This window comes from Maylandia zebra, linkage group LG14 (assembly GCF_041146795.1).
Source record: "Maylandia zebra isolate NMK-2024a linkage group LG14, Mzebra_GT3a, whole genome shotgun sequence".
NCBI classification, from domain to species: Eukaryota; Metazoa; Chordata; class Actinopteri; order Cichliformes; family Cichlidae; genus Maylandia; species Maylandia zebra.
In genome coordinates this window covers 22,899,196-22,916,222 of record NC_135180.1, presented here as the reverse complement: position 1 = coordinate 22,916,222, position 17,027 = coordinate 22,899,196, and the positions used below count along the sequence as shown (strand labels likewise).

The 17,027-nt window shown below is 43.8% G+C and overlaps 1 protein-coding gene across 3 annotated transcripts in view; it reads left to right on the top strand.

Moving 5' to 3' along the window:
- The window catches only part of npas1 (neuronal PAS domain protein 1), a 60,317-nt gene that overhangs the window by 35,027 nt on the left and 8,263 nt on the right, over positions 1 to 17,027 (top strand). For all 3 annotated transcript variants that reach the window (XM_076873224.1, XM_004543675.5, XM_004543674.5), the window contains 3 exons: positions 1,301 to 1,539; positions 11,752 to 11,819; positions 13,437 to 13,526. In XM_076873224.1, coding sequence (XP_076729339.1) covers positions 1,301 to 1,539; positions 11,752 to 11,819; positions 13,437 to 13,526 — 397 coding nt within the window. The remainder of the gene's footprint in view (positions 1 to 1,300; positions 1,540 to 11,751; positions 11,820 to 13,436; positions 13,527 to 17,027) is intronic.

Sequence of the window (17,027 nt, the reverse complement as noted above, 5' to 3'; positions counted from 1 at the left end):
AGTCTGAAGAAGCTTTTCTTTTCTTTTTTTTTTTATCAACGAAACATTATCCAGAAACATACGCTTTTCTCCTTAGTGCTACATATCACCTGTATTGTTGTTCACCTGCCAATCCTGTCAGAGTTGCGAGTCCCCCACCCTTAGTGGGAGATTAAGTAAATTTGGCTGGAATTATTAATGGGAAGTAATTTACAGGCGGATATAAAAACTAAGCAGAATCAATGTGTGTGTATTGATTGTTCTCAGTGGCCGGGGTCGAGGCAGTATAATAATGAGATGTTACACAGGCTGGCAGCATGAGTCCACACATACACACACACACACACACACTGATTTCACTTATTAGAACCTAACAGGGAGAAATGCAACAGCTGTGTCAGCTGATTAAGATACAAACATATGTAAGCACAATATGCGCACGTCTTTCCTTTGTTCTTTTCTTCTGTCGCACGTGTATGCGCGCACACTCACTCACTCACACACCACCCGGTGGTCTGTCTACGGATGAAAATCAACAACACAGACACGAGGGAGAATGGCTGGTTCTCCTCTCTCTCTCTCTGTGTCTCTAACACACACATACACACACTTTATCCCAGCGCAGCACCGACACAAATTGTGAAGTGGCTGTGACAACATAATTCCACCACTCAGGCCCCATTGAGGAGAGTCAATACCCAATCACAGAGACAGGCTACCTGAGCCCCGGCCCCCCTCTGTCACTCTGCCCCTCCCTCGCCTATTGATCCCTCAATCATGGCTTCAGCTCACTAGCCCGGGACCAGATGAGAGGGGGAGCTGGGGCGGGGGAGGAGAGGGTGAGAGGAGAGGGTGAGAGCGAGGGAGAGTAAGAAAAAATAGGCAGTGAGAAATTGTGTGTATGTGTTCACATATGGATTTTGGAGCAAATGGCATTATTAGGACTCTGCCCGATAAAAGAAGCGAGTTTGTCTGTAATTACCAGGCCAATCTGCGAGAGATGGGTCAGAATGGAGATTGTTTCACTTGAATTGCAGGAGCCATTCCCATTATGTGTATTTATGAAATGAGTTTTTCAGACTGATGCTGAGGTCATTTTTACAGAGCACGAATCAATCAACAGGTGGTCAGCAAATGGCCATTAAGCGATAGCCCATCAGTTTTTCTTGTCTTACGTCGCGCTGATTCAGATTTGTGAGCCCCTCTGATCCTTTCTCCCTGTGTTTATCTGTTCCTTCATTTTACTTCTGTCTTTCACCCTCTGCACCACTTTCGCCCTTGTCCCGTTCGTCCTCATACCGACTTCTTGTCCACATCTCAGTCTCCAGAACCTGCGTAAAGAGAAATCTCGCAATGCGGCTCGTTCTCGGCGGGGGAAGGAGAACTTCGAGTTCTTTGAGCTGGCCAAGATGCTGCCACTGCCCGGGGCCATCACAAGCCAACTGGACAAAGCTTCGGTCATCCGGTTGACCATCAGCTACCTGCACATGCGGACCTTTGCCAGTCAGGGGGACCCACCCTGGAGCCCTCTGCTGGAGGGAGACAGCAACTGCAGCAAAGGTGAGCAAGAAACAAGCAATCACATGAAAAGAAAAGTTTTTGTGACTGAGATATTACAAAGAAGATGACGAAGAAAGTTTAGGTTTTATGTTTTCAACTAAAAGAAATATGTACAATGATCTAAACCTTCTAAATGTGGGTTTTACATTGAAAATGAAGCAAATTCTGGTGCACCATTTTTAAAAATGTAACTTAAAAACAACTTTTTATGTTTATTTGACTTTAACATCAAATGTAGCAGTAGTGTGTTTGCATTAAGATATCGTATTTGTCCCAGACTGAATGAGTTGTAGACTCAGTACTTTTCCTTTTTCTCTTCTTACCAAAGTTAACATTTTCTCAGAGCCTGGGATGGGATTGGAAAAGTATTATGCTTTCCAGCTGAGTAACAAAATGCCCTAGTAGTGACATACTAGTGAATAATTGCCTAAAATATGATAATCTAGATAACACATTTTTAAGGCCTTTTTGAGGGTCTTGTCCTTGAATTAAAAATGTATTTTAAAAAAACATCCTGGTAACAGAAAATATCTCTATGACTGGTTAAGTGTTGACACTTTTTCTGGGTATGTCACGAGTAGGTTGTTGTTATCTGTTCACAAAATTCAACCTTGACAAAAGCAATGTGCAAATATGCAGGATTAAATTAAACACGCATATGTGGAACACTTTCAGCCAATGATTCCTACATTTCAGCCAATATGAAAATTATATAGCAGAGATAAATATGCTGCTTTGTTGCCAAAGGACGCAAACCACTAAAATTCATATTTCGACTCACTTCTCTGTTTCAATCAGAAGCAGACCTCAGCTGTCTGTCCTGCCTACGTACTCCTACCCACAGTGACACCCCACGCCACAAAAATTCAGTTCGGACTGGGGTATTGATCCAGCCTCCTATTAACAATAGTAATTACTGCCACTGTCTATGCGTGCAAACAAGCTCATGCGTTTTCTTTTTTCCCCTGTAACACACATGCAAATAATCATACAAGTATTTTACATAGACAAGAGTGAGTATGAATAAAATCTATGTTTTTGTGTGTGTATGCACATAAATATTACTCATATTATAGACAAAACTCCAAAAACATGTTTTCCTTATGTGGAAAAAAAGTAAAGTCCCTATAATAGTCATTTTAAAGTGAAGACCCATTTAAGGGGGAGGTCAGGTTCAGGTTTCAGGTTGTGATTAGATGAGTAGTAGCAGTAGTGGTTAAGCTCAGATCAAGACTCCAGGTAATTATTGTAAGTCAAATTGATGTCCTCTTAAGTTAGGGACACGCAACTGTGTGTTTGCGTGTGTCTGTGAGTGTGTGTCTATTAGGAGGGAGAAAGAGAAGGAGAGGGGGTAGATAATAAAAAAGAGGGAGGAAACTATTGGTGCAATTTGTAATTACTGAAATTAACTATATAACGAGGACAGTGTAATTATATAGCCTGTCTAATTGCTACTATTACTGAGGGGAAATGATGCAGCTACAGTGCAAATAGACGTGTGTGTGTGTGTGTCCGCCTTTGTGCCTGTTCCTGGTAAATTTGAGGAAATGTGAACAAAAAAAACCTGTCGTATTAACAGCATGTTTCTGTGAGACTGCATGTGGTGTGCTTTACCCACATTATGCACTGCATTTCCTGATGGGGTGAGTACCAGTAATGCTACCAGTGCGGTCTGAGTGTGACGTTATAGTAAAAAATACCAAACCAGTTCTTTTCCCAGTATCCTTTGAGGGCATCATAGAAATTTTTACACATTAAGGTCAGTGTGGTTTTCCGTGGTTCCATGGTGTAGTTTGTTAACACCTTCGCCTTACTTGTGAAAGACACAACCGCAGCCTCAGGGTGTTAAGAGCTAGCCTGCTGCTAACGTCGGTCATAAGTCTCGATAAATGGGATGGTTATATCAGGAAAGGCATCTGGTGTCAAAATCTGTGCCAGATCAAACATGTGGATCCATCTACTGTGACCCCGTGGGAAAAGAGGGAGAAGCTGAAAGTATCTTTAAGGTCAATGCGGTTTTCATCTGGAACATCGCTCACCACATGAAAACACTCATGTAATGTCTTCTTTTTTGCTCGGAGACTTAAGGTGTAGCGTTAAAGATGGATTCCATTATGAAAGAATTAAGATATAAGCATCAATGGGAAGTTTTATATAAACAAATCACCCACAGGCTAATATTGTAGGTCCCACAGGAAGATGGAAACAGGACCTGTACATGACCTGAGACCTCAGATGTTGTCAGTGGATCCCTTTGGGTCTGTGGGTTGAGGATTGTGCTTGTATCTGTTGGTGTGCTAAAAGGTTGGGAACTGGGCAGCTTGGAAGATGAGTCATTCCCTCGGTTTCAAACCCTTCTTGATCAGCTTGACTTCCAACAATGTTTAGGTGTTGGTAGGTGTAAAACATCCACATGAATGCCAAAATCCAAGGCCTCACTGCGAGCGATATCGAGTGTAGAGGTGTCGAGCCAAATATGGGAGCTTGGAAGCAAAACGACTTAACAAAATCAAGCTTTTAATGCTGTATCAAGTTCAGAAATAAATTCCTCGGGCGCCAGCAGCCTTCTACACACGGCAAGGGGAAAACCACTTGGCTGCACATGAGGAACCCACTCTGGGAACAAAACAAACAAGGGCAAGCAGGATTGTTTATACACAGAATGCTGACAGGGAAATGACAGAGTGGAAGGTAATGAGGCACAGGTGAAAGTAATCACACGCAGGTGAAGACAGGAAACAAAACGAACACAGGATGCAAACCTGCCTTTCAAAGTAAAACAGAAAATAACCAAAAGAGACTGATAGAGATATGAATACTAACACTTAAGAAGATGTACAAGACAAGAAAACGCAAAGTGACCAGAGCGTGAAGATAGAAACGAGACAGAAGAAGGCACAAATGGAAACATGGGGGTGATGATTACTACAACAGCTACTACAAGTAACACACAAAACGTGGATAGAACACAGGATATTTCAACACTGAATTCTTACCAGAAGCCAAACATAAAAACCACCAGAGACACAATAACATCACAAACTGTAGGCCATCATATAATCGTCAGTGAAGCTAAACTGAGGCTTACAGTATACGGAGACTAACAAAGAAATCAAAACAGCTTAAAAAGGTGTTAAGCACTGCAAAAATGTTATGTAACTCATGTTATGTTATGTTATGAAACTCAAAAGTAAAACAACGATATACCAGATTTAAAGTCAACATGCAAATAAAATAAGTTACTGATGTATACATGGCCATAAAGGAAAATGAGTATTCACGAGATAGCTGAATTAGAAAAAAAATTAACTTCTAATATGGTCTAAGTACATTTTTGTCATAGTTGTAGCTTTCAAATTGCCAGTGCTTGTGTGATACAAACCCTACAATAATCCAGAGGAAACCCCAACAATCAGACGACCCTCTAAATGTAAGCACTTGGCGACAGTGGGAAGGAAGAACTCCCTTTTAACATGAAGAAACCTCCAGTAGAACCAGGCTGTACATACAGACAAGTTGCACATGGTGACTTCTGGGCCCTAAGGGGCAATGTAGGACGGCTTTAAAGATTAGATATGGTATATATCTGACCACTTAATAGCATGGATGACCTCAAAGCCAACATATTGCTTTTAAAGAACTTTGAACTGCATCCTGTTACAACTTGAGTCTAATCTACAGTCATAGTGTGTGAAAACATGTATTCCTATGCATCAGCCCATTGTTGTACATCAATATCTCATCATCCTTTCTGCGCAGGACAATCTGATTGTCTGAGTGATATTCATATACTAGCACCCATACACACAGCCGCAGCCTTGACTCTACGCATGAATTGCGAATTGTTTTTCCTCTGTATTCCTGACTTTTCTTGGCCTTGATAGAAAATACCTCCTGTTCAGCATAGTTGGTGCGCAGGTAGTAGTGCTTCTTGCCCTGTGTACAAAGTGGAAGTGCGCTGAAAAGATGTGAGGTGTGCGGTTTACGCTACAACGAGAGGCACTTCTCGTACAAATGTGAGCCACAACGATAAATATATAGAGCCCCCGCGGAAGCTGCTATGTGAAGGTCGAGAAAATTGTGAATTATCTTTCACATTCTTACCACTGGGTCAACATCTGATATGTTAAGTATTTAATTAAATATTTGGAGATTTCTTACAAGCAGGTCACACAGTCTCCACAGGGCCTATATTGAAAATGCAATGCTAATTTGGACATCAGTTTGAACAAGTCTACCCACAATGCATTGGCAGGGTTTTAAGTGTGATGCATGACTTTAATTCCGTTAGTGGAATGTGGTCAGAGATCTGGCTGAAAGGGAGCGGAGGCCAGAGAGCAGGGGAAGGAACAAATGTAGGAGGAATAAAGACAGAAAGAGAGGAGGAAGGAAGAAGGAGAAGAGTGTGAGGAAATTGGGATGGGGTGTGTTGGGGGGTGGGGGTTGCATTCCTCCACATTCCCTCTTGTCCGGGGTTTTTGGATGGGCAGCGGAGAGGGAAGGAAGGTGGAGGGTGGAGGAGAGGAGAGGGATGGAGCGCAGGGGAGGGGCCGGAGTGGCTTTTGTCTGCTTCCCACGTTTCAAAGCCAGTCTTGAAAAATGAATAGACAGAGGAAAATCAATTGCATGACCTTCACAGAGAGAAAGAGAGAGATTGAGAGAGCAGGAGAGAGCGGGAGAGAAGGAGGAGAGAGAGAAAGAGACAGAGTATGGAAGGAAAGGAGCAAAGGAAAAGGAAAGGCTGAAGGCAGGGAAGGTAAAATGACCCATGCTGTATTTGGTATTTGTGCACCTGTTTGCACAGCATATTCAAGGACTATTTGACATCATTTATATTTCAAAGCCTCTGTATTAAGTAAATTTTGCTATCAGTGACAGTTTTTTCCCCCATACTACACTTCCTTTGAAAAAAATCCAGGAAGCCTGATTCCTATTCCTAAGCTTTCTATTGCTTGTGATAAGAATCTACTTAAACTTAGTGGCAGATCTGCAATCAAGCAAACTGACAGTTTAACAAGATTCTACAGGTGAAACCAAAGCAGTCTTCCTGTTGGACAGGCAAGGTTAAACAGGTTAGTCCAGGCGGTGTAGTGTGATGGTGTGCTGTTTGTTTAAAGTAATTCAAGGCTTTTTGGAGGTTTATATACATTTTTTAAACCTCTGACACACTCTGTATTATGCTGCTCTGCACTGGCAAGAATAAACCACACCCAACCATGCAGACAGTATTAATGTTTTTATAAAATAACAAATAAGAACATAATGTAAAAAAAAACATTTTATTAGGTTCAGCAGAATATAAATTAGTCCAAAAGTATCTTTTGCACTTTGGTTCAGTTTTTACTTTTGCATGTTAGTTAAAGATAATGTAGGGTTTGTTAACAGTAAGTGCAAACATAATAATAATAATAATAATAATAATAATAATGTAAAGAAAATAACTTGATTGTGGTAAGACAGAGATATCTTTTAAAATTTCCTATCTGAAATTAACTTTCTACTTTTATTTTTGTTTAATAAAACAGAAAAGGGGAGAAAATATCAACCTGTAACAGGTGTGCAGGGCAGCTGGAGAACGCCCTCTGCCTTTTTCACAAGGCACAGTGCAATGACAAGTCAGCGCCAGCAACAGGGCCAGCTGAAGTGTTTTACTGTCTCGGCTAGTGAGGTCAAACACACCTCTCCCCTCCCCGGCGCTGGTGACATTGACTTTCATTCTGCCTCCACTTGCTCGTTCTCTCTCTCTCTCCCTCTCACTCTCCCCCTCATTTCTTTCATTGCTTTCGTCTTCCCTCGCCTCCCCTTCTGTCTCCCCCACCTCTTCACGATCTCCCTGCGTCTGCCTCCCCTCTAATTCACAGCGTTTAAAGCAGCCTGGGCTTTTAAGGGAAGTTAATTGCACTCAAATTATGTTCGACCGCAAAAGGAGTGAGGGAGCGATGGAGAAGAGACGGAAAGATAGAGGACAGATAGAGGGAAGGAGGGAGGGATGGATGTCGGCGTGAGAAGATAATTGTGCCAGAGAAGGACGCTGCGATTAGGGTCACTTTTTCTCTCGCTGTCTGTCGAACGGCCGAAACATCACATTTGGATTGGTAGTAAACAACTTGGCAAGTGACCGGGCTCTTGTTTTGAAAGGGTGAAGCTGCGGTGGCAGAGCCAAACTTAAGAGACAGAGATGAATAAGAAGACACAGAGAGAGGAAACTGAGAGAGAGAAATGGGGGTTCACTGTTTGGTTCCCATGGTAACATCCTAACCTGGTTAAAAGAGGTTGACACTGTGGGGGTGGAGTCTGTGTGTCTACAGCCCCCCACGTGGGGATGCTTGGCTGTGTGTGTGTGTGTGGCCATTCCTCTGGACTGAACTGGGACTAAATTATGTATTAGACAAAAGTATCATGAAAATCATTCAAATTTTTTCATTCAATCATTCAAATCTTTTCTGCTTGTGAAGCGCTGGGGAGTCCGTGCAAGTTGACCTCTGAGTCAAATCATAATTAACGTGTCCATTCCTGCCCTGTCCCATTCTGTCTCTTATTCCCACAATGGAATTAAATCTCTTAGCAGAGTCCCGGGAAGCTAATGGAATCGGAGTGTGACAGAATAGCTCGATTAAAGACCTCAGCCATCCCTGCGTCCAGCTCTGCACACAAGTCACGGTGTTTATTGGCACAAACTCACTTAAAGGAGAATTGCAATTTAACGCATCATAACTAAAGTCAGGTTTTATTGCTTTTGAACATTTTTTTATGGTTAAAAACTGAAGGATTTGATGAGATCAGGGATCAAAAAAAGAGTAATCAGGCAGTCACACATTTTTTAAACAAGTTAACAGTTCATGCAGGAAACCAAGACTGGGATGTCAAACTAATTTTAGTACATAAAGCTCAAACAGCCCGGACCAGTTAAATCAAACATGCACATATACTCATCATAATATATGTATGTAAAACTCCCTTACTTTAATTGTAGCATTACATGTGCAGTGTCTTTGTTAATAGGAATCATGTCAAACTGACAGTTACTTAGGCCTCTGCATTGGGTGAATGTAGCGTTTCAGGTCCCGGTTCAGTACACGATCTATTCTTAGCGACATGCAATGCTTCCTGGTGCAAAATTCATTGAAAAGGTCAAACATGATGCCCTCCTTTTCTGCAATTTTCACATTTAGCAAAAAAAAAAAAATTCCAGCGGGCTGTGCTTTGACTCTTTGAGGGCTGCATGTTTGACACCCATGATCGAGATCACTTTCTTGATTTAGGAGTTGAGTTGAAGCCCTCTTTCTTTCCAGCGCTTCAACTGGGCCAGGAGTCACAGATACAGGAATCTGGCAAATTAAACTTTTATTACACTGAGTGCCACCACTTTCTTTCTTGGCTGAAGGTGATCTTTTGGGGCAAAATTCTCTTGGTTATATATTTATGCTTAAACAAGAGGGAATAACGTCCAGTTGTCTGTACAAAAGAGTTAAGATTCACAAAAATATTCCAAAATCTTGTTTGACCACAACAATATTCAACTACAAATGATGTTTTCAGGCACAATGATGAGATGTGTTGTCCAAAACTATCTAAATGAAACATTTAGCAGATCAGATCAGACTTTAATAACGTGGCCACATTGTTGGTTTGTTAATGTCTGTCCAATCATTTGTCATCTGTTTTGACTTGGTCTACCAATAAGACGCATGCACAGCAAGTTCAAAATAAGATCTAAGTTGTAAAAAAAGATGTTATTGTTTGAATTATGATTTATAATGACATAAAATATTATAGAAGCTGTAATATTAAGGTATACACACAGAATAATGCAAAGCCCTCACTCGCACACGGGCACACACATAGAGAAGGGGTTCACAGTAGCACTACAGAGGGATCTTTGTTCTCAGAGTGTGATACCATCAACGCTGTGAGACTCTTTCCCTTCACATGTGCGCAAGAATACACCACACACGCGCATGCTGTGCGCACAAACACACACACACACACACACACACACACACACACACACACACACACATCAGGTCCAGTGTTTTGGTTTCCTGGTTGCCCTATTGTACTGTGGCAGTCTTTAATAAATGGTCCTCTGTGTATTTGTGTCTGCGTGTGTGTGCAGGGGTGTGACTCATCTGTCAGCCCCGCTGGCCTCATGTCACATTCAGCGTTTCCTTGGGCCCGCTGACACTACTCAGCACAACTGATCACCCACCATCACCGTCGCTCCTCCAGGGTTCTGTGGCATGAAAGCCAGAACAGACACACACACTTTCACAACAATCGAAGTGCATTTGTCTTCTGTTTTGATTAATTCTTATATGGTTACCACGGGGGTTGATTCCTCCAAGCTTCCTAGCACTGCGGCTGCATCGCTGCCCCACAAGGGAGCCTGCTAGGCAGGCAGAGAGCGAAATGGGCTCCCCATCCCCCTCCAGGCAGGGACTGACTAGGCTGAAGGGTCCCAGCACCAGACCCCCTTTCATAGCCCTGAATGGACTTGCCTTATTTAAATTCACACTCTGTCACACAGGGGGACCCCAATCTCACAATGCCACTGTGGCTTTGTCCGGCAACTCTGTATTTATGTGTATATGTGTGTGTGTGAGAGAGAGAGTTTGTGTGTGTGCACGGGTATTTGTGTTGTTTAATCGGAGAGCATGTTGCTGCTGTGTAGTCTGTGCATGAGAATTCATTGCTGTGTGTATTCCTAAAGTGTGTGTATGTGTGTGTCTATAGCTCTAATGGAATGCCTCCCTCTTCTATTCAACAAACCCACATCACAAGCAGGCAGCTGGGCAATATATATGTGCGTGTGATTGTATATGTGTGTGTGTGTGTTGGTGGGTGTGTGTGTTCCGATCCCCCCTCTGTGTTCAGTTGTAACCCACAGCAGCGCTTTCATTTTCCTGTCATAACGTGTATTGATTTCCCGCAGCCTTGCAGCGACACACACATACACACGCGCAGATATCCAATGATCCTTAAAGGCACGCACACAGACTCACACGCGTACATACATTTATATGCTCTTATACACACATATTTTGGGTACACACGGACATACGCAGTTTGTCTCCATTGGACGGGGAACATTGTGTTCAAAAGCAGCCCTGTTGGAGTGAGATTAGTTCTCACATATGGTCCCCACTTTTGCAATCACACACTTGCAGGTGCATAAACACCGTCACACACTCCTTCTGACATAAAACAGTAAATACACCTGATTGCAAAATTAATCTTCCACGTCAGTGGCGGCACCCCCAACCCCCATGCCCATGTTTGCTTTGGAGAAAGCGATCACTCTCTCCTTCCTTAAGGTTTTTCATTTTCCCTACCCTCTGTGCTCCTCTCATACCTATCTTCGCCCTCCTCCCCTCCTCCTCCACCTAACCACCTCCAACTCTATTTGTATTGTAATTGCCTTGGTAAACACCACCACTTTGGCACTGAAGCAGCTCTGATAGCTTGTGTTTGGGATGCATTAAGAGTGGTGATGCAGACACTGTGTGTGTGTGTGTGTGTGTGTGTGTGTGTGTGTGTGTGTGTGTGTGTGTGTGTGTGTGTGTGTGTGTGTGTGTGTGTTTGCTTGTTTGTTTGTATGCCTGGCAGAGATTGAGTGGTATGCGTCACGCAGCGCTCCACCTTATGTGCACTTTTTTTTTTTAAGCACGGTAAATTCTTCTTTTATCAGACATAATTGCTTCAAGTTTCACTTTTGATTTTGCTGAAGATTTTAAAGTTGTGAAAGAGATCCCACGTTAATGCAAAATCCTCTATTTCCAGATCAATTTGTGTAATCACTTATTCCTCAAACCTGTATTAACTCATCCAAAAAAATGGAAATTAATCCATCAGCGTGGCTTAAACCCGACCGGCAAAATGATTTCCTACATATTAAGACGTTTGTGTTTTATTTATGCAGCTTTGACTAATTAAGCTGCTTCTGATGGTTACACTGACCAAGAGCATGGCCTTTCTAACTGTAATATGTGATCTTAACTGTCTAGTACTAAACATGGAGACTTTTTTTTTAGCATTTTGTCATACTACAGTAATAAAAACACGCACCTTACCTACAGAAACCCAAATTTCTGCACTGAAAAAGCCCTGCTCATGATCAATTAACAAAATCTACTCACCTGCTATAATATCAACGGGTATAAAATGCTGCCCGCCAGCATTTTATGACAATGTCTGTCTCCTTTTTCTCTGCAGTTAGACGTTCATCTCATTCTCTGGCGACTGACATGTTTGAGCAGCACCTAGGGGCACACCTTCTGCAGGTAACGACCGCATCACCCACACATTGCTTCTTGTACCGCACTGATTATGTCTATAGTTGACTTTTTTGTCATGCTTATGTTGTGTTGTTAAGCAGAGAAACTAGTTTTTTCAGATGTATCAAAAGTTGAAGTTAGAAATGTTTTTTCCCCTCCTAACAGTCACATTTGTTTGATTATCCAGCTGTGCTAAGTCGCTGCTATGTGTGATCACAGCCTGCACTGGCTCAAGTCGTTCTGCCTTGACTCATATTTCCAGGCAAATTCCTAAACACAGTCACACTCAGACACAGAAGCACATCGCGTAACCCTCAGATGCTGCCAAAGAATACCTCCCTTTTGCACTAACAGATGAACACAGCCCGAGGGGTACTCTGGGGCAGGAGGGCTGCTGGGGTGACGAAATGCAGAATGTAGGCAAAGACTCAGAGGAAGAGCAAAGGAGGTAGCACTGCAGATTGTACTTTGGAGGGAGCTTAGGGAGGGGGAGGCGGTAGGAAGAACAGGTAGGAGTGGGAACAGGTGGAGGGATAAAAGGAGAGTAGAGAAGTGAGAAGGTTGTGGTAAAACAAAGAAACATTACATATGTCTGCTCTCCTCTGGCATTTTAAAGAGGAAGAGAGGCTTAGAGAACGGCGCTGATAGAAATCAAATTAACGCTCCAGAAAAACTGTATGATTCTTCCCCTCCCAGCCGTTCTTCCACAGTAATAGCCTGATAATTGCACTTTAGTTCTCCGACATTCATGCGGCTGGTTTCTCCTCGCCGCGACACACGACGCTCCACACCCCGGCCACACATTTGCATACTGGATGTGTCAGTTGCATAAATTACCACTGCCACTTTAAGCACTAGGCCGCCAAAATAGCAATCATTTTTCTAGAGCAAAGTGGCCCTGGTGTGTGTGCATGTGTGTGTGAGGCTGAGACTGTGTCAGCTCACTCCTGGATGCTTGTTATGACGATTAATATTATTCTCTGAAGCAGTCCCCTCTAATGGGCTGGCTGTATACCTTTCACTTCTCATTAGAATCACTGCAGGCCGTAATGACTCTGGTTCTATCTGTGTCTGTGTTTATTTGTCCGTGTGTGTGCGTGTGTGGCTGGAGATCCAGGATGAAGCTTCGACTCTTGGTTTATTACGGCTGATTGGAACAGCCCCTGGTCTATAAGCTCAGTTTCTCATGTCTCGTTGCTGAATTTGTTTAAGTGCGCCTTTCTTGATGCACGTGCGTATGTGTGTGTTTGTGGACGTCCACACCGCATGCGTTGCGTCTGCCTCTGTTTTGTTCACCGTTTGTTCGGTCACGCAGGTCTCACTCGCAGCTGTCGCGCGTGTAGCTGCGTCTATGGGAATTGTTTCATGTCTATTCACATTTATGCACGTCATGTGAGTTTTTTGCGCGCGCGTGTGAGCGTGCTCACCAGTTGAGAGAAGAGGCCGAAGGGTGATGGGTTGTTTGTTCTCTAGCTCATTGTAATTTGTTCGATACACGCTAATTGCTCTAATTTGTCTGTCTTGTTTCTGTTTGCCTTTATGTCTGCGTCTCTGCGTGCATGTGTGTGTGTGTGTGTGTTTTTGTGTGCCCACGTGTGTGTCCCTGTGTGTTTATGTGCACAGTCTCTAGATGGCTTTGTGTTTGTGGTCAGCCAGGAGGGACGGTTCCTCTACATCTCAGAGACAGTTTCTATCTACCTGGGACTCTCACAGGTAAGACAACCTCATCTCACTCTCTTTATGTCTCTCTCACACAACACACACACACACACACACACACACACACACACACACACACACGCACACCCACACACACACGTGACCACATAATCCTTTATTTACAAGTGCATTTGCACACATGTGCCTGTCTTCTCTTTATGCTTTCATATCCCTTCCCAGGAGCGCGTGTGTTTGTGTGTCTGTGTGTGAGTGTGAATATCTTTGACTTCACTCTCTGTGCTCATCTCTGGAGTACAACTCTCACAGGGGCAATGCTGCTCTCTCTCTCTCTAGCTCTCTCTGCCGCCCTCTCTCCCTCTCCAGGTGCTCACCTCTGTTGATTGCCTGTGGCCTCTTGTACTGTGAATGTTAAGTCCTGCCATTTTGCCCAGATGCATAAATAATAACAGTAATTACTGGCCTAGCAATCAAAGTGTCGCCCCAGCGTGCTGGGCCTGTCTAGGGGAACAAATCGATAGGCATCTTAAAAGCCACATTGATTGTAGGGAGGGGGAAAAACACCAAGGGGGATGGGAAGATAGATAGAGACAGCCAGAGAGAGAAAGAGAGGGGGAGGAAAGGAGGAGAGGTGTGATAAGAGAGAGATGTTTCAAACTAAGAAGAATGGGTACAGCACGAGAGAGCGAGAGAGAGGCAAGTGTAACAATAACAGATGTAACTGAGGGTTTTTTCTTTGTTTAAGGGCAGTCGCTGAAACCATTAACAAACTTAAGAATACGTTTTAAGGATATGTTTCTTATTTTCCACATATACAAATATTCATTCAGTTTCCCTCTATGTTTTTGTTGTGGTTGTCCATGCCACTCCTGCAGAGCTGCTGTGCCTTACAGATAGAGGAGGCTTCAGAAGGCGCTTGCAATAAGGAAACATAGGTCTTTCCTTTCACAGATCACTCTCTGTCTCCCATTTTCACTGGGAGGAGTTAAGATGCGGGGAAGAGAAAAAAGTGAGGGAAGCTTGAAGACATGCTAGCATAATAAAAAGCACCCATTGCTCTACAGCTAAGATCGATTCACAGCAAGTAAGGAGAAGAAGAACGATTACAACGCCTAATTACTCTTAATGTGAGGCAGACTTGAAACTATTCTTTAAACTTTCCTGTCATGGGGCATTCAATGAAGGTTAATATAAGTTGGATTAGGACAAGGATTGTCTTGAATTGTCGTGGAGTTTTTGAGTCTTCTTTGCAAACACACACACACACACACACACACACACACACAATGTACATGTAAACACAGAGAGATACAAAAGAAAGTGACGTAGAGAAGACAGAACAAAAAGGGGAGCTGCAGAGAGGAACAGCGAGAACCAGACAGACAATTACAAGAGAGAAAGAAAATAAAGCAGAGGAATATGGGGAGAGACGGTGGTAAAGAGGAGCGAGAGAGTCTGAGTGTGTAAATAGAGTTTAAATGTGCAGTAGGAATGAAATTCGCCTTGGGATTGCCTAGGTAAACAAGACAGCCGAGGCTTTGGTGGAGATGCTAATAAAACAGAGCTGTTCTTATCAGCTGAGCAGATGGCCTAACCCATCACATCTCCTCAAAGTGGGCCTAAGCCATCAGCATTCTAATGAAATTATTTATGATCTAAGATTACGTTCCAAACCTTAAACATACAGCGCCACGTTTACCTTCCCGAAAAGATGAGGACGGCCGGGCACAGAGGAGGTTTATGATGAGAAAGACACAGCCAGAAAGGGCAGGTAGACGGGGTTCGGGGAGGGGGGCGAGCGCGAATATACAGTGTGTTTATGGACACAAGCAATGAGATGGAAAAACGCACAACAGGAAAGAAGGGAAGGTGGGAGGGAGAGGACAAAACACTTCAATATACTTTGCTGGTGAGTGGAGGCGGACACAGGGGAGAGGGGAAGGACAGACAAACAATGTTCTGAGTGAAAAAGTATAAGTGGTTGTTTGTTTTAGAGGGCATGTCGCCCCTGTGGACCGCCCCAGCCCCGCGTCTCCTGTCCCCCCGTCTGACCCCTCTGCCCTGGCTTACCACCCGGGCCACTCCCCTGACAGTGGGGTTGCTTAGCCGACTTAGCCCAGGTCAGGCACCTTGACCAAGGGCACAGCCCTCCGCCCATTCCCCTGGCGCACAGGTATCTTTTTTCTTTTTTGTCTGGCTCACTTGGTTTTCAGGCCCGGGAGCACGAGGGATAAACCTGGGAGCGACACATAGCAGATGAGGCAGGGGGGAGAAGACATGGAAACAGAAGAGGGGAGGGCAGAATAGCTGGAGAGACAAAGGTTGGAGAAGATGAGGGAGGAGACATGAAAAGGATGGAGGAGTAAAAGTAGGATAAAAAAAAGGGATAAATGGGGTAAAGAGGAGGGAGGAAGGATGGTAGATTGAGGGAGGAGAGAATTGATCTGCGAATGGTTAGTATGCAGCCCCCACTCCACCTCCGCCCCACCCCATCTTCCCCTCCCTCCTCTCCTCTCCTCTCCCATCAGTCAGTGAGGGCTGAGGGCTGAGAGTATGTTGTGGACCACTGCCCGGATGCCTCATACATATTAAAGCCCCCTGCTATTATTTATATCATGTCTCTGCTTCCCCTGCTCGCTGCCCCTCGTCCCCACCACACCACCATACATGCATGCACGTGCATCTCTGCGCGCACACACACACAGGTTCACACAGATGCGCTGACAGACAACTACTCGCACAAACAGTGACACACAATGACACACGGAGACATAAAAACAGACAGTCTAGTCACATACGCAGGGAAACAGAGGCGCGCCGTGTGCTTGCATAGGCACAAACGCACACACGCAGACACACACACGCTCTCAGAGAGATTTGAATGATCTCGGTCTCTCCTCACGCCTCCCTTTGCGCCACATTCTATACCTGTTTTTATGTCTGAGCCTGACTCATCCTCTCAATCGCTTCGTCCCTTCCTCATCTTCTCATTTCTGTCTGATCTTTTTTCAAGCTCGCCCTCCTGCTTGAGATGAAGTGATATTATTCGGATAGGTCTTAAGCCCGGTAAAGCCCATAAGGACCTGTTCGCCTCTCAACCTTGTTTTTCAACACCACCGGGTCGAGGGATTTTGCCTCTTTCAAATGGCTGGTCCAATGTTCTGAGCAGACTTGGTCCTTGAGAATGACAATGTGCTAACAATTACATATACATGGATAAGTATACAAACAGATAGATACTGATATAATCGGTAACATGAAATGCTCAAAGCGAGGTTCATCCAGAGTTTAATAGAGATATCCAGCCATTTAATGGACAGCTGCAAACTCTTAACTTTAAAACATTAATGAACGAGTCAGTTTTGATGTCAGACTCAAAAAGCACGCAGCTGTAGAGTGCTGACGTATTATCGACGCTGAGGAGAAGAAGGATCGGTAAACAAAAACACTGAATTTTCCTCGTGTTAAAAATTCTTGATTAAAAAGAGTTTGCTGACGTACGTGAAGGTCAGCTAGCACAGTGCTGTTGGTCTCCAC